Source organism: Lipophrys pholis (genome assembly GCF_963383615.2).
Source record: "Lipophrys pholis genome assembly, chromosome: 12".
Taxonomy (NCBI): Eukaryota; Metazoa; Chordata; class Actinopteri; order Blenniiformes; family Blenniidae; genus Lipophrys; species Lipophrys pholis.
In genome coordinates this window covers 19,388,602-19,411,311 of record NC_137641.1, presented here as the reverse complement: position 1 = coordinate 19,411,311, position 22,710 = coordinate 19,388,602, and the positions used below count along the sequence as shown (strand labels likewise).

Here is a 22,710-nt window from a genome sequence, read left to right as displayed (position 1 = left end):
AAATAGAAATTTTGTCATAAAACCGTAGATAACAGAAAACAGATCTTTAAAGAAAATAATGAGGGGGAATTGATATGTGAGCAGGACCGGCCTCTGGGTCCACTCAGGCAGGGAGCCAGCTGTGTTTGACATATTTCTTGTGGAAAGACCAATCTGAAGCCAAATCCCCCTTTTTTAAATTTTTTTAATTAAAGTCTCATAGAAGCAGAAAACGTTTTTACTTTTATTGCTTTCCATGTAAAATAAACCATGGAATGTAAACACCGACCCAATGCTAAAGCGAACCCACTCATCACTGAGATTGTACGCGGTTGGCTGGCATCAGGACATAAATTGATCCAACATAACTGTAAATAACTAAAGACTTTACGTAATGGTGGTTAGATCAGGGTTAGTGTTATTGTTTGGCGAGTGAAACTATACTTGTGACTCCCTCTGTCTTTTCCAATGGTTGGGTAGTTGAAACTAGATCGACCTTATTGTTTTTGTTATTATTATTCTTTTTATTACATAGAGCTAGAGAGTTGGGGTGGGATTGAGGGGTGGTCTATTGGAAGATTGAAAGCGCTCTATTTTTAACATCTAAAGCATTTTGGTGCTGAATTTTTATTGTATGAAAGGTGCTTTATGAAGAAAGGTTAGTTTGTTGGTTGGATATTGACAACATAAGATACCTCACTTACTGTCCTGATATTGATCTGTTTTACATCCATGCAGGTAGGCATGCATGCATACACACACACAGAAGCGATTGGAAATCCCTATTTAGGCCCAAATGCTAGTTTTTGGACTGTGGAAGGAAGCCCGAGTGCCCACAGAAACCCCACACACAGGGTCTGTTCTGTTTCCCACTTCAAAGGCCCCAACTGGACTTGAAACAGAGACTGTTTCACAGTGATGTGAGATTAATAACAACTATAATAATATATGTACCACTTAAGTATTCATGATAAGTCAAAAGACTTTTTGAAATTCCAACAAGAGAAGAGATATTTTGTTCAAGCACTTAACCTTGTTTAGTCTTGAAAAGCCCCTATGAGTTCATATTCTGTGTTTTTTCCCATTTGCATAAACTCACAGTACACAGCTTCAAAGGAGAATAGATTGTGTTGTGATGTATAATTAAAGCACAATGTGTCACTGTGCTAAACAGTTGCATAATAAAGCATTAAAACCAAGCAGGTGGACTCACTATATTGCAATAGCAGTGTTTTGCTGCCCTCTAGTGGATGTAAACTGTACTTATAATAATAAAACCATACAGCAGGGATCAAACTTTATGGTCTAGTTCCGTCTAACTTTGACCCGTAAAAATTTATCATAGCAACAGAATCCTACTGAATCTCCAAATGGTTTTGTTTCCGCCTTATTTATCTGCAATAATGTAACATTTTGACCACTTCTTCTTTTAAGAAGTGGTCTCCCTGCTTAAAGCATTCTGTGTAAGAATGAAAATGGAAGTGAAGCAATTTCACAAAATACTTGAAGTCATTTGCTTCAGTGGAAAGAAAAGGCCTGCAATATATTTCTTATCTGCAGCCGCTCCTGAAAACACTAGTTTCAATGTTGGAGGTGAAATTGAGAGATTTCTGATTAATTACCTACAAATACAGACTCTGTTCTACAGCCATGAGAGAGAAAAAAATCCCACAAATGTTCCAAAAGCATCAAAAGAGAGAAGGCTGCAATTTGAATATTATCATATTTGTTCTAAAACACTGATCAAAGCAAAGGTTTTGCTGATTATCTAAAGATGTTGTTTTCCTTCTACTAATTTTCAGACCTTCAGATCATTTCGATTAAATTTCTTTCTCTGGCAGATGTTCATCATTTGTCTTTACAATTATGTCATAAATTCTGAAGAACATTCGATATAAAGTTGTGTGAAGGAGCTATAAACACATGACTGGAATTTTCTCTTCCTAGTTAAGAATTTCATCCAATTTGAACAGATTTATGGAAATCACAAGAAAGAATCTTAAACAACAAATCTAATTATTGGTTTTTATTGATGAGCTGATGTGATGTTACTACTGAGATGTTACATTTCCATGTTACCCACCCTTCAAAAAATCCAGGCTTATGTTATGTGTCTGTTTGGTGAGGAGATAATAGATTGGGATGCTTGTCTTGTTCATTCAGTTTGCCTTCAGCAGCTCCTCCTCTGTGAAGAGTAAACAACAATAAATGTTTTTTTTATTGCATGTGGTCAAAGACTTGAGTTATAATATATGAAAGACCAGTTACAAGTTATCAGGTATGTTAGTGCTTAATAATGTCATTTATTGTGACTCCTTGAAGGCTGAATCTCCGTTAGTATTCAGGTAATGCTGCGGCTGTGTTCACCCTCTTACCGTCTTTCACCACCCCGCAGTACTCCTCACACTCTGCTTTGCTGTAGAACTTGTTGCCATTGGCCTGACAGAAGCCTTTTTTGTAGGGAACACACAGACCGACGCTGGAGTCAAAGGCCCAGATGGCTGGCTGCCCTGTGCAGGGCTGTGCTGCCATAGGCAGACGGCACACAGCTGGAGAGATGAAACACAAACCCACACCTCGGCATTACGAATCACAGGAAGGAAAAAATCAATTATGCCCACGTTGTGAGCAATGTATTGCCTAGTGGCATATGATTACCATTGTTAAATTAGTAAGACAGTTACCATAAATGAATTCACAGACTTTGATGAACATTAGTGTAAGACACTCCATAATTGATATAGAGTGTATTCCTCCAACTAACTGATGTAACTTCAGCTGCAGTTGTTGAGGGAATCAGCCGTCATACCTTCACATTTCCAGAGAGCACACAACAGTGAACATTTTAGTTTTAGATTCTCCTCTTGATTGTGATGCTTCTATGACTCTCGGTTCCTCCTATGTGCTGCGTGACCCCAGAGTGCTGTCAGCTGTGCCTCATTAACTCTCCACTCCCAGTGCGTACACGTGTCTTCCTCAGCCTTGTCAGTTGCCAGTTGGTCTCTCATGTCTGTTCAAATTACTGACCATGTCTTGGAAAGTCCGACTTGTACTTCTGCAAACTCTCCTTCCGTTGGTCAAAGAATTAACTGCGATTCAGCTCTTTCCATCTCTGAGTTTTAATGTGTCTCTTAACTCTGTCAGATTCTGTGACCACTGCACAACATCTCGTATGCTGATGCTTCGCATTGAGCTCCTCACCCTCGGTGCGACATCTTTGCAGACATTCCCTCTCACTTTCGAAGTTGTTCTGATTTCCCAAACACCCTCCGTACTTGAAGAGTTCGCAGCTCATTGAGGACGAGTTGTAGTAGAAACGAGGCAGCAGCCCAAAACAGGGTCCTGTGTCTGGTGCAGCTTTACAGGCCACTGTGGGGGAGGAAAAGAGTGAGGGCTTAGATTGGTTGGAATGATGTTTTATCGATATGAACATCTATTTCATCCATGCCACGATTGAGGTGATTTCTTACCTGATCCATTAAACAGAGGAAGCTCTAAACCGGAACCCTCCTCATCGGCAGGAGTCAAAGAAGGCACCACCAGAGCTCTTCTCACCCGCTAGAACAGACACACACTGTCAAATCTTTTTTCCAGAACATTTAAATTGGGTTTTTTTTATCGTCAAATTCTCTTCTAATGATTTACTGAAGCTCAATACATGAAGTTACATTCACAGTTACAAGATTTATTTATTTAAATATGATGTATTTTAGCAATATTTCCTTATATAATAAAATAATACAAGCAGACAGGTAGTTTTCTATGGCTGTGTATTACAATTATGTAATTATGATATTTTTCTGATAATACTGTGAACATTTCCTCAGTTTTGGGATGAAAACGTATTAGTATTTCTTGGTATTTTGGGTTGTTATGTTATTTGCGAAAATTTATGCAATTTTCAAAGCGATTGTCTTTAAAATGATGGACAAGCTCAACAGATGATGGTCAAAGTGATAATAAGACAGGTGAAGACAAGAAGACAGTACATACATAACCAAGATACGATTTAAAAAAAAGTAAAAGGTGTACTGGGAATGATAATGCTAAGAAATGAACAGAAATGAAGAAATTAATAATTAGACGAAATGTTCAAGTGATAAAAAGGGAATTTAATGCTGCTTTGATAAAATCCAACAAAAATAAAGGTATTAACAAATATATAATGAAGAGAGGAATAAAATGATAGAATAGCTAATGGAGGAAACATACAAAGAGAAACAAAACAAAATCAATAAATTAAATGAAATATTTTTTAATAGCTCATACAAGTACCAAGTACAAGTTTCTAGTACCTGAGGCTGAGTTGCTGGCTGTGCCACCTGCTCACCAGGAACACAATCACCTGTGCAGAGGTCAAAACAAACACGTCAGTCATTCATCCACACCACTTAACAGCCTGTGCATGTTTACCTTTTTTAGATTATTTTGTGGTTTTATTTGTGCTTTCTGTCTTTTTGCAAAAATAGTGCAAAAGCAGAGATATAAATAGATCAGTCTGCCTACTAAACAAATAACATTACATGTCAGAACTGAGGAGAAACTCTACATATGTCAGTGTGAGCTGGTTCTGTCCCTAAAGCTGCATTAACACATTGAAAGAATGAAAAAAAAAAAAAAAAAAAGATCTTAGAGCAGTATTACTATTAATTTCTAGTACGCTAACAATTGCTGCATGTTTAAAGGACTGTTGTGTACTTAAAATACCTTTGTTCTGTTTGATGACAATTGAGTCCTCGCTCATTCCCTGCTGCTTGACCAACGTTTTAAAATCATCCAGAATGGTGTCTCTCACAGATTTAGTTCGACCTGAAACAGACCAGAGAGATTAAACCGATACAAGGCGGATCTTTAAAGACAGGGGGAAGCTTGTGTTTACTTACTGTACAGCATAACTGAGGAGCTCTTTTGGCCCATCAATTTCTGTTTGCTGAGTATCACTATGGCATACTCATTGTAGTTGGTGTGGACCACGTAGGCATCCACATCTGTCTGCCACTCTGCAGGAAGGCGAGTACAGAAACAGTCAGAACTGCAGAAATCCTATTAGCAAGCATCAGTATCGACGAATAAGACTCACTTGCGTTATGGTAAAAAATCCGTCCTGGTATGGCAGTCAGGTCATACTCTGCAGAGATCTCCATACATGTTCCATTTCTGCACGGGCACACATTAACTGTATGGAAACAGATTCTCATGCCTGTTTATGCCTCTGTGCCATAGCTACAACTCGATTCTGGACTTGTGGGACTTTCTCTGGTTTTTCTCTGGATCTGATTTTCTTTCCACATTTTATATTGGTGTGTTTGTGTGTGATTCTGTGTGATTGTCTCTTTCCTAATGTTTTACTCAGTGATAGACTGGCACCCTGTCCATGGTGTACCCTGCCTTTCACTCACTGTGAGCTGGGATTGGCTGCAACTCTACTGCCAGTTGGACAAGTTGGAGAAAATGACGTCGAAAACGGATAACAGATTGACAGTACTGTAATCACAATGAAATGATGAAGCTTCAGTTGAAAAATACCTTTACGTCTGAAATAATATTGTCTAGTAGTGTTAAGGAAGTGTGTACTAAATATATTGAATGGCCATAATTCTAAAAACATCTCTTAATATGATGCAGTACAAGTACAAACTCAAATAGAAAAAATATATAAATACATTCAAATGTGATCATGTAAAGGTAAATCAAATAATATTAACTTGGCAAAGGCTGCATTTATGGCAGAGCAGACTGGATCATTAGAGAGTACAAGTGTATGTAATCTGAACGTGGTGTTTCTTCTATGTCAAGGTGCAGAGTGTGTTGGGTCAAGAAAACTCAAGAATGAATACACATCTTTTGTCAAATGTGTCTTTTTAAAAATGTATATATTCATTCATTTTTGAACTATTAGTTCAATCTATTGGCGTTTAACACTAACATTAAAAAACCACAACCATGTAGAATAGAATTAGACCTTTGCAGCATGAAAAATACACAGTGCCGAAGATACAGCAGCAGCACCTTTGAAAATACCACTCCAGTGAAGGCTCTGGGAAAAAAAATGCACTTTGATTTTCTTCATTATATCTCAGAATGTCAGAAACTATTTGATAAAGACACTTCCTGACAAATTCTATGACTTGACCACTTTTGAGCACTTTCACACAAACCTGAGCATAGTGTTAGTCATCTTGATTTTGCCCTCAGCTGTACTCTGCAGCACCTTCTTGCCGATGGCTGCCTGCCGGCGCATGTGGGTACAGGAGGTAGCCAAAGCGATGTCATGCCACGTTCCCATAAACTGCACAGAAAAGATACCAGCTGTAAGACTGCACAGACACAGATCTTATACAGTCAATTACATTTTATTACCCTAGTGGCTCCTTAGAATATGTAATGTGTTTTTATTTGAGTTGAATTGAACCGAAGCAGATTTAAATCAACAAATTAGCATTACTCTGAAAAATATCATTCAAACATGCTGTGTAAGGGTTATATGTATATTGGTAGTGTAACCGAACAAAAGGCTTGAACAACAATTAGTTTTAAACCTCCGCAGACGACCAAACAGTCTTGATGCCAATTCAAAGATTTATTTGCAACCCCAATGTAATTTTTCTAAGCTGACGGTTATTTTGACACAACACTCGATTAAGAAGTTCCAAATTAGGTTTCAGGCCAAACAAGGGTTAATAACAGTGTGTCATCTATATATGGGTGTATTCTTCTGGAAAGTCATACAAGGGAACACTTTCAATAGCTTTGAAAGTGTATAACTGCACCAACAAAATCAATGTGAAGACAAGAAGCAGTGTGGAACAATCTACAGTTGTGTACAACTGAAGCTTTAAAAATGATTAGTCACTTCTTCGTTCAGAGAAATTGAAAAGATTGTAAAGACTATTTTAATTCTGATGGTTTTTCACATTTTGTGTGTTGTTTTGTGTTATGGTTTTAATTTTATTGTATTGCTATTGTAGATACATTTACTTGATTTGCGTTCTAAAGCCATGGCTTTGAAACAGATGATTAAAGTTATTATAACTCCAGAATTCACGACAAAGTTTAATGTTTTTAAGTGCTCACTGCAACCAGTTTTGAACTTGTGAGGAAAACTTACATTGAACAATTTTTTGGTTTGAAGTTCAATACGTCAGACTGACTGAGACTCTGAGTCTGAGTCAAAGACACACTGTCATCCCTCTGCAGTTGATTAATTCAAGTATTACAAGAAATGATTTGTAAAGATAATTAGTCAGTAACTTTTCCGGATTAAGTAATAAAAGCATGTAAACAGAGGTTGTGTATTTAACCTATGTGTACTTAACCGACTGGTAACTGACTTTTACAATGGACCTAAAAGGGACTTTTCTCAGTATTAAAATGTTTCACATTACAATAAGTGGTCAGAAAATGTACATTTTCTCTTTAAACTAAAGGGATAAATTAAATACTACACATTATAGCAACAACCTGCTGTACCCAGTGACTCACCCGGTTCAAATCAAAGTTCTCCTGTGTCGGGTAAAGAGGGTCTGAAAGTACCGGGAGCCCCTGGGAGGTCCAGGTCCATCCCAGAACCAGCAGAGGAACCAGAATCGCTGCTTTCTGCATCCTGTCAGCCCGTCTTTCCACTCGTCTCTGCCAGACACCGATTCACCTCTGCTCTCTCCACTCTTGAAACGGGGACAGGGCATTGAACCCTTCGTGTACTCACTCCCACAACCCAGTCAAAAACAAACAAACAAACAAGCAAAGGAACAAAGTTCTGCCTCTCTGCCCCTCTCCGTGTATCTCGACCGCCTCAGGCAGCTGACCACTTAAACGTTGGACTTCAGAGCAGCAGAATATCAACAAATCAATACATGTCTTGATTATATAATGACTGACAAACAAATGACATTTTCACTTGATTTGAGCGTCACAAACACAGCAATTTAACAAACGTTGACTGAATCCAAGGAAAATCTGATGAAATTGAGTTTTATTGCTTGACAAAACGTTGTTCACACTTAATCGTCGGCAGAAGTGATGATGCCATTTTCTGCTGAGCGTGATGATTGTCCTCTTCATTTTATCCACTTTATATTTCACCCTGTAAGAGTAAAAAGTGCAGGTATGAAAAAAAAAAATCCTAAAAGAAAACCCAACAAAATGTAAACAGAAATCAAACATGTATTTTTTTTGTTCAATATGCTTAGAAAACATTTGTTATAAGCAGAGCAAGGATTTAAAAATGCTGTTTGTGGTTCATAAGGTTCTTACAATAGGCCCAGATGGCAGAAAACTGGTGCCACCATGTACAGTGTATATCTACATATATGCAATATATATACTGAATTACTGTTGACTTGTTTCAGTGGGGTGAATAAAAACAAAGGGAAGTAAAAGAGGAGAATAACCCAAACGATAAACACACACCTTTTAGAAGACAGATCTCTGTGTTCTCAGCTCTTCACTGTGTGAAGCGTTTACCTGAGGCGGAGTGGTCGGCTCAGTCACCTGCTCACCAGCAACACACTCGCCTGGGATCAAATAGAGAGGGTGTATGACAGCCTTCTCTCACCAAACATGTATGATCACGTTTGTGTGAAACAATAATTGATTTTTTTTTTTTTTTTAAGTGTCCCTTTACCTTCATAGTGATTTACAATGAGTGTGTCTTCACTCATTCCATTTCGCCGAACCAGAGTTTTAAAGTCCTCAAACACTGCAGGATTCACATCCACAGATCGACCTAACGAAGAAAACGGATCTGTTATACACTTAGCACATTCAAGGCTTTATTCAGTCTTTTAAATACTGGAATGCAAAGAATTGGAATGAAAAGAATTTAGTGTTAAATCAATGAAAAGTCCAGAGTGCCTTGGTGTTTTGGCAGTTTTTATTTTCCAAGAGCTTTATCACTCAATGCTATCAAAGCACCCACCAGAGTTGCACCTGATACCTCTTCCTCTTTTATTTAACAAGCTGGTACAAGGTAGAGATAAGAAGAACTGTAGAAATGAATGATGAAATTTTGTTTACATTGTGCAACACAACCTATTTTGAGTGATTTTTAAACTACATTTACTGCGTTGGTAAGTAGAGCAAACAGTTGTTATGCAGCAAACTTGTGGGCATTCAGTGAGAAAAAACCCACAATAGTAGAATCTTACAGAAATGTAGACTGAACTCAGAGATGAAGCTGTGAGCTGAAAGATTCTTATTTGGATTAATATTGCCAAGCGAGAGACACTGAGACATGTCAGTGATGCAGAAGGGGATCAGCAGCTCATCAAACTCATGAGACGAACTGCTTTCTATAAAAGTAATATTTTTATATTGAATGTCAACTTATGGGTCAACAGTAGTACTGGTTTTGAACCTCTGGTTAATTCATTACTCACCCTGGGACCAGACAAAATGATATTATTATTATTCTGCACAAGTTGGGGCGGAATGGTGAGCAATTCTGAGATTACATTACAGCTTATATCATTGGATTTTGATTATTATTTGAGGTTATTTTTGAATGTATTAAACAAAAACTAATAGTTTTCCTTCAAACTAGCGCATAGTAAAGCTGAAATAGATTATTATAATTGACGTGTGGTTACTCACTGTAAAGTTTGATTGTGATGGTTTGTACCCCTGAAGGTTTCTCTGTGCCCAGTAGAAGCATCATTGCTTGTTCATTATAATTGGTCTGAACCACAATGGAATCTACATCTGCTCCAAACCCTGCAATGAGGAATATTAATTTGGCGTTACCTGTATAATATGGAACATTTTAGATGTTGAAATGTTGGACTGAATGCAGAAAAAGAAACACATACTTGCAACATGGTGGAAGAAACGTCCCGGAGTGTCGGTCAGGCTGTGAATTGTGGATGTTTCCGTACAGGAACAGTTCCTAGAGGCAGGCAGACACAGAAAAGGTCAGACTGAGCGCAACGCACTGTGAAGTGGAACCTCCTGCGGAGTGTTAGTGATCCACACCTGACAGTGGAAGCTGCCATTGTGAAGTTGCTCTCAGAGGACTTATGGGTCAGCTGCAGTGCCACAGTGACGGGGTTCCCCCTCTTTCGCTGCGTGTAGTGAGGGCAGGTCGAAGCCACTGCCACCTCGTACCACTTCCCCATAAACTGAAGGAAACACACACACACACACACCCATCTAATAGACCAGTTCAACCAAATGTCTGCAAGTGGACTGATGACTGACAAACTGAGAGAATGTAAAATATGTCTTTTATTTAATTTTCAAAGAAATGCTAGAATTAGTGACTATGTCCACAACAAAAGGCTCTCAGAGAAGAGGAATATGATCATTTCGTTTGGTTTAGTGTGTGAGCCCTAACCTTTTGTTATATCTTTTTTTTAATACAAGTTTATTTCATTGAACTTTATTTTGAAACAATTCAAACAATTTCGATATGAAATAAATATTTCAATGACGATCAGTTAAATCCTGAATTTGAGAATTTCCTGGATTCGTTTCATCGTTTGTCTTTGAAAACGCTTGCCTCCAAATTTGATCATTTTGAAGTTACCCTCACTCTTAAAGGAAGGTGAATCACAGAAAGAAAGAAAAAAACTGACGTACAAAATAGTGACAACAGCTGTCATGTCTCAAATTCAGTTAAACAATCCTTTAAAACTGAAGAAAAAATTAAATTAAGCTTTAGCAGCAGATGTTACTATCAACTGATTTTATTGAGGTTATTTGAATTACTCTACATTTACTGAGATGCTTCTGCAAAACTCAAGATGACTTTGAACTGATTGAAAGAACAAGAACTACAGAAAAAGGCATTAAGAAGACTATGAAGGGACAAGACTAGAAATATACCAGGAACCTGTATAAGTAAAACCATAACAACTGCATCAGTTACTCACCTGGTCCAAAACAAAGTTTTCCTGCGTGAAGTTGAGATTTTCTGGAAACACACTGGCGACCTGGGGTCTCCATGGTGACCAGAGGAACAGCACTAGCTGGACCAGATACCCCCCTCTCTGCATCCTGTGAGCCTCCTATGCCCACCTGGGCGACAAAACTGCTCCCTGCGACCCTTTCTTGGTCAAAGTAACACTCTCCTTGTGTGACTTTTGCGAAATCCCGCCTTTTTACAAGGAAATACTTGACTGAAGGAGCAAAGTTCTGTCCCTTTATCTGCCCTCACATGCCTCTGCAAACCAGTGTGTGTTTGTTTGTTTGATGAATCACTGGACTTCAGAATTTGAAGCCAAAAACTTGCAGCAAATCAATATGCGTTCACAATTACAAACTGATGATTTTTTTGGGGGAAAAGGCTGCATTGCTTTATGTCAAGGTTTTGGGAGTTTTATTTTAGAGTACATGATAAATGCATGAGCAATTACAAGTAGTTTGGTTGGCCTCCTTGATCATGTGGAGTTATTCTGCAAAGTGAAAGGCCACTAAATCTAGGGATGTGGCTACAGATACGACACTGATAATTTGTTTGTAGGTTGATTGTTAATAGATAAATGCTACAAAGAGGGTTGTTTAAAATTATTTTTATTTAATGTCACCAAGACACAAACTATTGTTTTGCTATTTCAAAAAAAGATTGTGAGTCATTGTTAGAGCTCAAAAGCGATCCACACATGACTGTTTTTTGCCAGCAACCATCCTGTAAGAAACAGTTTTTATTTCTCACATTATCTGCAAAGAGATTAAAGATGGGAAGTTCAGAGTTTATGGCATTGAGATGTTCATTTCCCGATCAGGTGTCTGAAATTCCTCACTCCTCATCGAACGCACCATTAGTGTAGGAGGCCTTTATACTGTACATCTACTCACTAGTCACTACAGGACTGAAGATGAAGTGACTCCCCTCAGCTCTCAAGGGATAGTTAGGTCCTGTAAATATTGTATTAATGCTCGTATGTTATTTAAAAAAAAAAAGAAGTGTAAATAATGATTGATGAATACAAGAGTCAGTTGTCAAAACATACACACACACCAACATCCTGTCTAAATGTGTATTTAATTGTAAACACTGTGAAACAGCATGTCCAGGTGTAAGTGGTGGTTTATAACACTGTAGCACCACAGCTTACTTAAAAGCACCAGTGAAACGTCATCAATACAGTTAAAGCATCACATTTATGTAGAGTGGAGCTACGGCCATAAAGTAAAACACTATGAAACTGATCTATAAATTACATCATCAGTATTTGCGACACTTGTATTTCCCCATAGAGGTGCGGAGGGAAGAATCAGGTCGACGCTGCCGCCTTCTTCTCACACACATCATGCGAGGACCTGGAACCAAAAATAAGGAAAACCAAAGAGTCTATGCGTAGAAGTCAAATCAAGTCAAAATGCGAGTGTCCCCATTCAAAACACAGGGACAGAAATGATCTCACCTAACCAGAAGCTGCTGATGTGGATGCTGCTGCTGCTGCTGCTGGACAATTATCTGTTGGTCAGAAAACAAAAAGTCAAGCGTCTGTTAAATCCTCTCTTTATCGGTGCTTGTGTGTATAGAACTGTATACACTGATCAGCCAAAACATTATGACCGAGTTGAAGTGAATGACACCATGGTTCCTGGGGTGGTTGGTGTAGATCCGCAATGCTGATGAGTTAAATGTCCATTTTATTGAGGTGCAGCACATTATGAATGGGATTTGTTGAAGTGATGCCAAACCACCTGGAAACACGCGGGTGTGAGTCACAGGGCCTCTCAAACTGGTGTAATTTAAACATTTTCAGAAGATTTGAACTCCTCCCTTTGTGAACTTTATTTCTGACAAAGGGATTGTCAAAGGGTCAAGGATACTCAGTTGTTTTACATAATTGTCACGTAACTTGAACAACATTTGTACATCCATTGTAAGACAGTGGTGAGCACCACAGCTGTGTAATTTTATCTGGCAGATTTCAAGCGAGTAGTTTGCAACATGTGTGCACCCTCAAGACGCATATTGATCCAAATTTCACTGCGAGTTTTTGCAGAATTCATGCAACAAAACTAAAGTACCAATCCAATGTGATTTAGGGTGAGAGAGAAGATTAATTTGGGGTTTGTTTTTTGGGTCACATTTTTTGTATCTCCAACTAGTTTTGAGTGAGGATTAGAGCAAGTTTGACAAAGGCCGAATGGTGACGGCTGGTCCACTGGGTCAGAGCATCCCTAAAACTACAGCTGCTGTGAGGCGTTCCCAGTCTGCAGAGACCAGTATCAAACATGGTCCAAGGAAGGAAAAGTGATGAACCAGTGACGGGGTCATTGGTAGCAGAGGCTCAATAGAGGCAGGAGGAGCTATGAAGGCCCCACCTCTCAAGTTTCCAGGGTTTAAAGGATTTACTGCAGCGCTACCACCCTGGTGGTGGTTATCACAGCTCGGCTTCAAGAGGTCTTGTGCAGTCCGGGGAGGTTTGGTCATATTGTTATTGCTGATCGGTGTATTTGCATCAGTGTGCTCCCACCTGCTGGAGGTGGAGTCAGAATAGACTCTCTGGGGAAACCACGAGAAAGAGCAAAGGCTTTGAACTTCTGGAGCACGTCGTTGCGGACTCGCTGAGTGCGACCTGCAAACAAGACGGAGCGGTAATGAACCACAGTGACTCTGAAGTGCAGCGGAAATGTGTTCGGATCGTGTTTGTGTGTGTGTGTGTGTGTGTGTGTGTGTGTGTGTGTGTGTGTGTGTGTGTCTCACCGTAAAGAGCCACCTGTGTGTACTCTCTGTGAAAGACCTTGTGTTTGAGTACCACAGCGTAGTCGGTGTAGTTTGTGTCCACCACAGTGATGTCCTTCACCATGTTGTGGCCTGCAAGACCCACGAAGAAAAAAAACGACAATAACACAATATTTAACATAATACTATGTGGAATTTAAAAAAACAGAAGCAAATGTGCGTACATTTAGTATGGCGATTCATTATGAAAGTCATGTATTACAAATACTAATTTTAATATTAAGAATATCTAACAATGACAGCAATAACAGTTTATCTTTCTATATTCAACACGATGTAAAAATAAAATCCCCAAGTTCTACAGTGTAAGTCAACAGCAGTGATCAAAGAATAACATTTAAAAGTTAATTACAAAACAAATGTATGAAACATTTGTATTGTGTAAAAAGAGCAACAAGGCAAACGTATCATGTTCTCTCTCACTGTATTTCTGGAACTTGTTCGACTGGTTCATGTGGACACTGTGGTTTATTTGTTCTCCGGAGGGGTTTATATAAAATGTTAATAGAACATTATGAGCAATGTCTCAGACGCAGTTAGATATCATCCTCTTGTGTCTTTTTTTCAGGCTCAAACTATAAAAGACTTACGTGTGCTGAAGTATGTGAACTGTCCAGCCACAAGAGTCTTCTCATAGTGGTAGGTTCTAACCACACAACTGGCAGAACTGAGGCACACAGAGAAAAATACATCAATTATTTTACATTTGTTTCTTTCCCTCTCTTCTGTTATTGACACACATATTTACATGTCTCTTTAATTAAACTGCACTGAAACCTCACTAGAAAGGGAGCGCAGGATAGGCTACTACGGAATAATAACAAAACTATTGTGATGACATGTTGGGACTGATGAAGACAAAGGAGGAGATTCGCCATTCAAGAAATGTTTTATAATACTGGCCCACGAAACAAAAACAAACTACAAGAAACCTCCTTCAGTAAGACACATTTTCAATAAAAAATACTGGGAGAACATTTCAAAATACTTTCATTTCGTTGAATTTCTTGTCCCACTTCTGTTTTACCGGGGTGATAAAAGCCCCTGTATTTTCACTGATCATCCCTGTGCCCAGACTCACGTGGCGTCCCACATGGTCATGTTAACGTGGCCGCTTGGCAGCGCTGCGATGAAGCCCATGGAGGCCTTGATCTTGTCTCTGTAGGGAGCAAAGCTTGGGGAGTCGTAGGCGAGGCCCACGCGGTACCATCTACCTGTAAACTAAACACACAAACAACAGTTTCAGCTCTTCTTTGCCCTCGTGACAGCTCAGATTCCAACTGACAATCCAAATGTTTCCATACCTCATTGGAGAAGACTTAAAAAAGAAAAAAAGGGGGATTCCGCCCAAAAACTATCTTGGGGAGGATTCACATATTTAAAAAAAAAAAAAAGAAGGTGAAATTGACAATAGTTTTGATGCTTTGAAATCTATCATTAGGTGTGTGTTTCAAGAACATTAAAGTTCAAAGTGATGCAGTTTAATAGAAATATCGATTTGGAGGCTCATTTATCTGTTTTTCAAAGACAGCGAGGGTCTCGACCCCCCATGATTTCTGTCAATGCTTACAAGTTCAGGTTAAACAAAAACAAAAAACAGTCATACGCTATATATATTGGCTAAAACTAAAAAGGTTTTGTATTCATTACAACTGGGAGGTGTATTTGCAGAACTAAATATAGAACAAAGACCGTATTCAGCATGTATTTAAGGAAGAAAAATGGCCCATGTTTGTGGGATTAATCTGCAATAAACATGAGCACTGTAGATTATTTTAAAGGACACATCGACCTTTGAAAAAGCTGCGACTTATCTGTTTTTAACACTGCTGCAACTCACTGCATTCCCTCATCCCTGTAAATAGCTGTTTTTTCTAAAAAACAAAGATCGTGAAGGTTTATTTCTGAAGGTTTTCCATCCATGTTGGATAAACAGAATATCTGAGCTGATTTCTCTAAAATGCAAACCGATTTTACTTGCTGGCCCATTTTTGGGGAGCTGCTTAAGCCTTTGCAGATTAAGGGCAGACATTCAAAACACAACCTTCTTATTAATTTTTTTTTTTGAACTCACATCAGAGTGCCAAGAAAGTGACCTTTGATAAATGTGGGTCGATCTCATGCAGTTGCCTCAAATCAGCCAAAGGTAAGAAATAAAACATTTCTTTTCAAGTCCACAACAACACATTGTAACGTCTTGTAAAGGAACCAGGAAAATAAGCATGGACGTGATTTCAGATAATTGAAGTGACTGTTTGTTTTGGAAGTTTCCCAACTTTGACCAAGCACACACAGCAGCACACTGTGTCCCACCAAATACGACGCCAATAAATAGAGAACACGAGAAAAATGGTGAAGTGAAGTTTCTTTTTCTTTGAAAATCAAACTGATTTCATGACTATCACATACTCTGAAGCTCAACCCAGTGGTGGCCCACCTTACCCTCTGCAGGTTGAAATCCTTCTGCGGCTTCACATCGGCGCGAACCATCATCACGCACAGCGTCACCATGGCAACGGCGACCACGGAGGTCCTCATGTCTGCGTCGAGAAGAATCAAATCAGTGGGGGTCAGCGCGCCGAGCGGTTGAAACGGGGTGTTTGACCTGAGCCTAAAATGAAGTTAAGCAGTGAGCAGACAGGCACTGAGTGGCAGAGCCTGTGGCAGTGTTTGCTTTTTCTGCTGATCCACCCACCTGGTTGCCAGCCAATCATCACCGAGGATCAGGGAACAGTGGCCAAGTGTTGGAGCCGTGTGGCTTCAAAACAACTTCTCCTCACTTAGACCTCTCCTTCATATGTGCAGCGGCAGGTCATGATGTGGTTTATTGGCGTCAGCTGAGATTCATGTGCTGCGCTCACAAAGAAAGACACAAAAGATTTCACAAGATCTCGGCACGCGCTGCACGACGCAGCAGGAGGAACAAGCCTCTTTTGAAACCACATCCCACTGACATCTGGCATGATGACGGAACGTTCAAATGACAATAACAGAAAACATTTATCTTATATTCCCTAAAGCTCTTATGAATTTTAAACTTTTCTTGTTTAAATCGGTTTCAAAACACTTGAAAACAGTCATTGTTTTCCAGTTTGAAGTATGAGGTGGGCGATAGAGAAGTTAAAGGGCAGCTGCAGTAAACATCTGAGCTCAGAGAAAAGCAGACATAAAGTAAGTGGAGGAATAGATTTAATTATCCCGTTAAAACGCTTTTTCAGACCTGAGGTTGGATGAAGTCTAGTAGAAACTAATCAAAATAATAAAATAAATGAAACTATAAATACAACCGTTAAAGTTGGAGACAATTTTAAAAAAAATAATTTAGCAAAACAGAAGAGTTCCATTTTTTAGACGAACCGTCATAAAATATTAGTTAGTGCAACATAAACCACATCATGTAGGGAAACGTGGGTCAAACTCTGTGTGTGTGTGTGTGTGTGTGTGTGTGTGTGTGTGTGTGTGTGTGTGTGTGTGTGTGTGTGTGTGTGTGTGTGTGTGTGTGTGTGTGTGACATTTCTTCCTGCTGCTTACCCTAATCACATCATAATAACTTGATTAAAATCACAACTATGTTTCCATACATTCAGTGACTAACATTGGGGTTTGTGTGGTATGAGCATGGCTTCTGGAATCAGTTATTATAAATATAACATGAGTTTAATCTTCTGCTTTACACTTAAACACTGCTGTGTTTTGAGAATTTTTCCTCGATTGTCGAATTTTCAAATTCACCTGTTGCTATGGGCATAATGTCTATTTTCATAGAGACACTAAAGCACCTGTTAATTTATATTCAAGGTGAAATTAAACAATAATGTGACACAGAAATACCCAGTAGTGTAAGACAGGTATCTATAACCTAAGAAATGAATGCCATTTACAGAAGTGCTAAGCCATAAATTGAGAAAATTGTGTGATTTTAAGTTAAATGTCCTCCAACAAGACCTGTGAGTAGAAACATGATGAAGGTTCAAACCAAACTTCAAACCTCTTCTGTAGATTATTTGGCTCAGGGACATTTGAAATGCAAGATAAGCTTGTAAAAAAGGCAAGTGTGCACAGTCATGTCACCACAGGAGCAACGTACTCATCAGTTTCTGGAAGACGAGTTTCCCCAAGTTCAATTTGGAATCTTTCACTTTTCACAGTTGATCTCGTCTTGTGTAATATGGGTCATTTTCTCATTCAAAGACCGATTACTACCACAGAGATGCTGTAATTTAATTGGCTTCATCAAGTTGCTTTGTACTCAAAATATCAGTAAAGTAACAGCATGCAAAAGTGAATGAGTTTCGACTGTTGAATGACTGAATACTGAAGGTCAATATTAAACTGTTTAACCAGTGTGATCTTGCTAAATTGTGGCTAAAGCTGAAATTGATGATGCAGGCTGTGTAAACAGTAAATATTGGCCAACAGTGAAGAAAGCAAATGAACCTACAAAACACACTTTACTTGTATAAGCCTTTGAACTTAGTGGTTTCACACACTCGGATTTCCTGATAATTGAACTTGAGATGGGGACATAACTACTGAAAAGATTAGATTATTTCGAAATTGGAAGATTCTGTTAAAACCACAGATTCAGATTATTCAGTCTGTTTCCAAGGTTGTGTTTATTTATATTCTAAGAACAGAAACTTTTAAGTAAAGATTTCTGAAACTACTTTTACTAAAGTCATGGAAAACAGCCTAAAAATGTCAGACATATCCTTTAGTCAAGCATTAATCAAAGCATTAGATAATTCTCATTTTCGTCATTTCTTGTCGACGAAGCTCGCCACTAGGTGAAAACAAAACCACAGGATAAGCTTTGTAGTGTAGTTGTGTATTGGCATTGGAGCGGTTCAAATTAGACCTTTGAACTGTCTGTTATTATCTCCTCCCAAGGCTTTTACACGGTACTGCAAAAGCGCACCCTGTGGCAGTATACTTGCTATTTTGTCAATGAGGGCAAACGATTCATATGTTGAACATCAAACCTGACAGCAAAGTCCTCTTGCAGTGTGAAACCGCGGTCTACACGTACTTGATCTCCTGGTCTGTGCCGTTCAGGATCCATGAAGGATTTCGACATCTGAGACTCGCTTTCCCCAAGCTTTGAAGACATAATATACAATGTACAAGCTCTGGCATGAAGGTTTTTGGGTTGCTCAATAAGTAACTCGAAATAGTCGATGATGCGAATTAAACGTGGGAATATGGACTTGAATTGTGGAGGATTTGTTGCCAGGGATATTTTGTTTCAGTTACGTGCAAGTAACGTTACAGGGTGATCAAAAAGCCAATACAGCGGAGTCACATCAGAGATCCATGGTTGCATGCAATTTAACATTATTAGTTTACCTCCAATGAAGTGTTTGCCGCAGAGAACTGTATGTAGACGGTCCCCGCTTTGTGCCTTCTGTGTTCTTTCTCCGAACAGTGATTATCCACCGATTTTCACCCTTGGGGAACAAATGAAACGACACCCCGTCTTTCCTCATGTTGTGGTTGGGAGCAACCGAAGGCCACGCAAGATTTTGGCATGTTTAGTCTGCTCTGTAATCTAATCTGCTCCCTCCGAAGTGCATGGCAGCAAAGCCCAGCAAACAGGTCACGTAGGTTAGTTATTACCGAGCACTGGCCAAGTTGTCTCCCACAGGTTTGACACTGCAGCAGAGACTGGGATGATACAGTCGTTTGGCTTCAACGACAAAGTCAGCTGATACAAGTTTTGTGTTTTATTATCAATTATCCTGCAGCACGTCTGAAAACCACCACCACAGGGTGAGATCCAGCAGGAATCTTTGTGTAAGATTAGAGCATCTCTCTGAATCACCTGGTGCACACAAAGCTTCACCTTCTGGTTTGTTACCAAAGTAAATAATCAAAAGGGAGTTCGAGTACAATTGATGATATTGAATCCATTTAGCTATGGAGAAAATATATGGCTTAAAACACGACAATGACAATTTAAACTTCAGTGTTTAGCTTAACATTGGCTGCTTTTTATATAAAAAAAAAAAAAAAAAACTAAGTCAGACCAGCAGTTTTCAAAGAGTGGGGCAGATTTAACCTAGGGGGCGGTAGAGAGCTTTAAAGGGGGGCAAAGAGTAAGATTAAGCTGGGGGGGTTCAATGATATGCCTTTCCTGAGCAAACAGCTGCAATGTAAATCTAAAGTGACCATTTAGATTTGACTTATTCAAGACAAAAAGGTTCACAGTCACAGTCCTTGTGAACAATTTAAATATTTTTAAATTTTTTTTTATTTTATTAATGATTTTCCATTTGCAGCACTGCTTTTACCTAAATACATCATGTATACAACGAGCCTTCGGTGGACAAGAGGACATCAGTGTGTGTGTGTGTCTCACACACTCAGCACACCTCACAGATCCTCCGATACACACTCTGCACAGGCCGAAAGCCGCTGCCTGTGCAGTGATACTGAAAAATATAAATAACTTTAAAAAAAAAACAACAATCTTACAAATAGGCAGACATTTAGGAGCCATGACAGGGAAACTGACAAACTAAAAGTGCAAAAAGTTGAGTGACGACTGCTGATCATAGTAATGAGGGGGGAAAAAAGACAGAAGAGAGAAATGGATCAGAATCTTTAGCAATCGGATTATTGTGACTCACTATCATGTGATATCAGAAGGTGCTTTACACACACACTTTACACTTCCGCATGTTTTCCGCAACGTTTAACCGAATTAATACACCAACTCCAAGTACATACCAAGAAGCAATGAATCTGATATTATCAGTTAATTCATCTGAAAGAGTCTCAACACGCTTTTCTTTTCCATTAAATTAAATGTGCCTGCCAACATTAAAGAGTAATCAAAAACAGGGGTTTAGATTACTCAACTGCATCGCATAACCTTTAAATATGAACAACTCCAATTTGTTCCATCAACTTTGAAAATGTAACCCGATCCAGGGCAGTTTTGGCCACACTTGACAGCCTTGGTTCAACATTTTGCTTTTTATCAGTAAAATTGAGTTTAGTCATCTGATTTTTATTTAATGAAATAATAGGTGGTCTGTGGCTGTAAATGTCTTTATTTGTTCTTCTTCTAAAAAAAAAAAAAAAGCTGATCTCTGACTGGCTCCTAGTGCCTTCAAAAAACAAACAAAAAAAGAGCTTTGATTGTTTTTGTTGGTGCTGAATTCCGTCTTTTTTTTATATACCAAATTCACAAAATTTCACACAAAGAAAAACAAAATCAAACACACATAGAAGTAAACCAATCAATGTATAATTAACAGTTCAAAAAAATAATAATTTAAACTTATTAAAAATAAAAAAGCAAATTTAAACATCTTCCTCAGAGTGCTCTGTTATGGAGCTGTTGATTCACTCCCCCACCCCCCGCCCCTCGCCACCCCCCCTCCACCGGTGCTCAGGGTTGACGAATGCAACCTTCAGTCAGAAGCATCATAACAGCCGAACCGTGTTCTCAGCGCAGACATATCACACTTTACAACATCACCGCCATTAGTCCCTCGGTTTCTTCTTCAGACGTTCATGAGAACATTTCACACTCATCATTAAAGAATAAATACAAGTGAGAGAAAGGGAAAGACAGAAAAAGCAGGAACAAATCTCATGTCAAATCGAATGGCTGTGTTGGTCTTTTTTTTTTTTTTTTTTTCCTCCTCAAAAATTGGGAAATAAATCACAGGTGAGAACAACTTTGTTGGTCGCTGCCGTCAAGGTCAAACTGTGCCCGTCAGTGCAATGTAAAAACTAGGAAAAGCTGGATATTTAAAAGCGGTCTGTGGCCAAAGCGTCGCCACAATAATGACATGAATAACAACTCTTCTACACTATAGCCAGACTTTAAAATGCCTCGTTCCAGTCACCGTTGGCAGCAGCCTGCCTCAGTGTACTGTAGGTGAACTTCATCTGTGGTCGGTCACCATGTGAAAAAACCCCCCCCAAACATCACAGGATAACGAATACTACACACAACAGGTTGTCTGAGAAAGGTTTGAGTGTAGATGGTGCTATGGTAATGATAGCAGGCTTGATGAGGCTGATTTTTTTGTTTGAAGTGATGAAATCAACATAAAATACAACAGGAAATGTGAGGACATCATTTCAAAGTCAACTGAGGAAGAACAAGAAAACCAACCAGGCCCCTCTCTGGCATTTTTTTAGTCTTGTAATATCATCTCCAACCACTAGAGGTGGACATTCCTGAAGGGCCAGAGTCCTGCCATGTTTTAATGCATCACTAATTCAATAGTGGCTTGTTATCATGAAGGACAGTGGCCTTCCAGGACCGCAGGTTCCCTCCTCTGCTCTGGTGTAGAAGCATCAGGTGAAAACTAGCAGTGGACACTAGTGACAGACACTCTGCAACCAACGACTAAAAAAACAAACAGTCAGACTGGACTCCACACCGACTCGCCACCAACATCCAACACACAACGCAAACATGTGGAAACACTGGAATCATCTAAAGGAAACCTTTACTGAACTGCAATTATTAAACATGGGATGTACTCTGCTACTGATCAGTGATACAGACAGAGCAGAGAACTGATGGAAACAGCCACCATCAAACAGGGGTCAGCTGCTCAAAAGGAATATGCACCACCGTCAGGAGGAAGAAATGGATGATGGGACAGGTCGGACAGGTCGGCCGAAATGCAGAAAGGCTTAAAGTAAAAGTGCTTAGCAAATGGGAACTTAACTTAGGCCAACTAGATCGCCAAGACAACCCGAGTGAACAAATTAAGGGGACAATTTAAACTGAATCAAGACCAGAAGAAAGGGAAATAAAGGAAATGCTGGGACAGCAGCATTGGACATTTTGGACTCCTACTCACTGAACAAACCACTCCTCCTGCACCTGGCAGGGTGAAGCAGTTAATTCAAAGCATGTGGTTTTGATCTCAGAAGCTTATTAGTCATCATCTGGGGGAAAGCTTTGTGAGCTTATTATGACTCAGAAAGGAGAAGACAGACGGGCGACATCAGAAACTAGAAGCTGAATGAGTGAGTGAAAGCGGTCCCACATCAGGAGAGCAGTG

General features: G+C 39.2%; 3 protein-coding genes across 6 annotated transcripts; all 3 read right to left on the bottom strand.

Annotated features, from left to right (window-relative positions):
- Positions 1 to 1,990: 1,990 nt before the first annotated feature.
- LOC308117462 (protein AMBP-like) lies at positions 1,991 to 7,655 on the bottom strand. The gene is made up of 10 exons (XM_080476364.1): positions 7,462 to 7,655; positions 6,138 to 6,268; positions 5,060 to 5,136; positions 4,863 to 4,979; positions 4,687 to 4,788; positions 4,275 to 4,324; positions 3,450 to 3,537; positions 3,181 to 3,348; positions 2,355 to 2,528; positions 1,991 to 2,164 (listed from the first exon to the last, which is right to left on the bottom strand). The coding sequence occupies exons 1-10, from the start codon at positions 7,579 to 7,581 to the stop codon at positions 2,139 to 2,141; spliced, it is 1,053 nt and encodes a 350-aa protein (XP_080332490.1). The 5' UTR covers positions 7,582 to 7,655; the 3' UTR covers positions 1,991 to 2,138.
- Positions 7,656 to 7,935: 280 nt separating this feature from the next.
- On the bottom strand, positions 7,936 to 11,048 carry LOC308118097 (protein AMBP-like). The gene is made up of 7 exons (XM_080477342.1): positions 10,848 to 11,048; positions 9,949 to 10,094; positions 9,786 to 9,862; positions 9,571 to 9,690; positions 8,603 to 8,704; positions 8,389 to 8,492; positions 7,936 to 8,062 (listed from the first exon to the last, which is right to left on the bottom strand). Exons 1-6 carry the CDS (start codon positions 10,968 to 10,970, stop codon positions 8,392 to 8,394), a joined length of 669 nt encoding a protein of 222 aa, XP_080333468.1. The 5' UTR covers positions 10,971 to 11,048; the 3' UTR covers positions 7,936 to 8,062; positions 8,389 to 8,391.
- A 429-nt stretch (positions 11,049 to 11,477) lies between these two features.
- On the bottom strand, positions 11,478 to 19,260 carry ptgdsa (prostaglandin D2 synthase a). 4 transcript variants are annotated; one of them, XM_080477339.1, is made up of 10 exons: positions 19,022 to 19,260; positions 18,705 to 18,773; positions 16,371 to 16,526; positions 16,118 to 16,215; positions 14,757 to 14,896; positions 14,266 to 14,342; positions 13,637 to 13,747; positions 13,407 to 13,508; positions 12,342 to 12,394; positions 11,478 to 12,237 (listed from the first exon to the last, which is right to left on the bottom strand). In XM_080477339.1, exons 3-9 carry the CDS (start codon positions 16,387 to 16,389, stop codon positions 12,342 to 12,344), a joined length of 600 nt encoding a protein of 199 aa, XP_080333465.1. In that variant the 5' UTR covers positions 16,390 to 16,526; positions 18,705 to 18,773; positions 19,022 to 19,260; the 3' UTR covers positions 11,478 to 12,237. The 4 variants fall into 4 exon arrangements, with proteins under 4 accessions (XP_080333465.1, XP_080333467.1, XP_080333464.1 ...); XM_080477341.1 differs by having other exon boundaries at positions 16,118 to 16,286; positions 19,022 to 19,240; XM_080477338.1 differs by having other exon boundaries at positions 12,347 to 12,394; positions 19,022 to 19,132.
- Between the last annotated feature and the right edge of the window lie 3,450 nt (positions 19,261 to 22,710).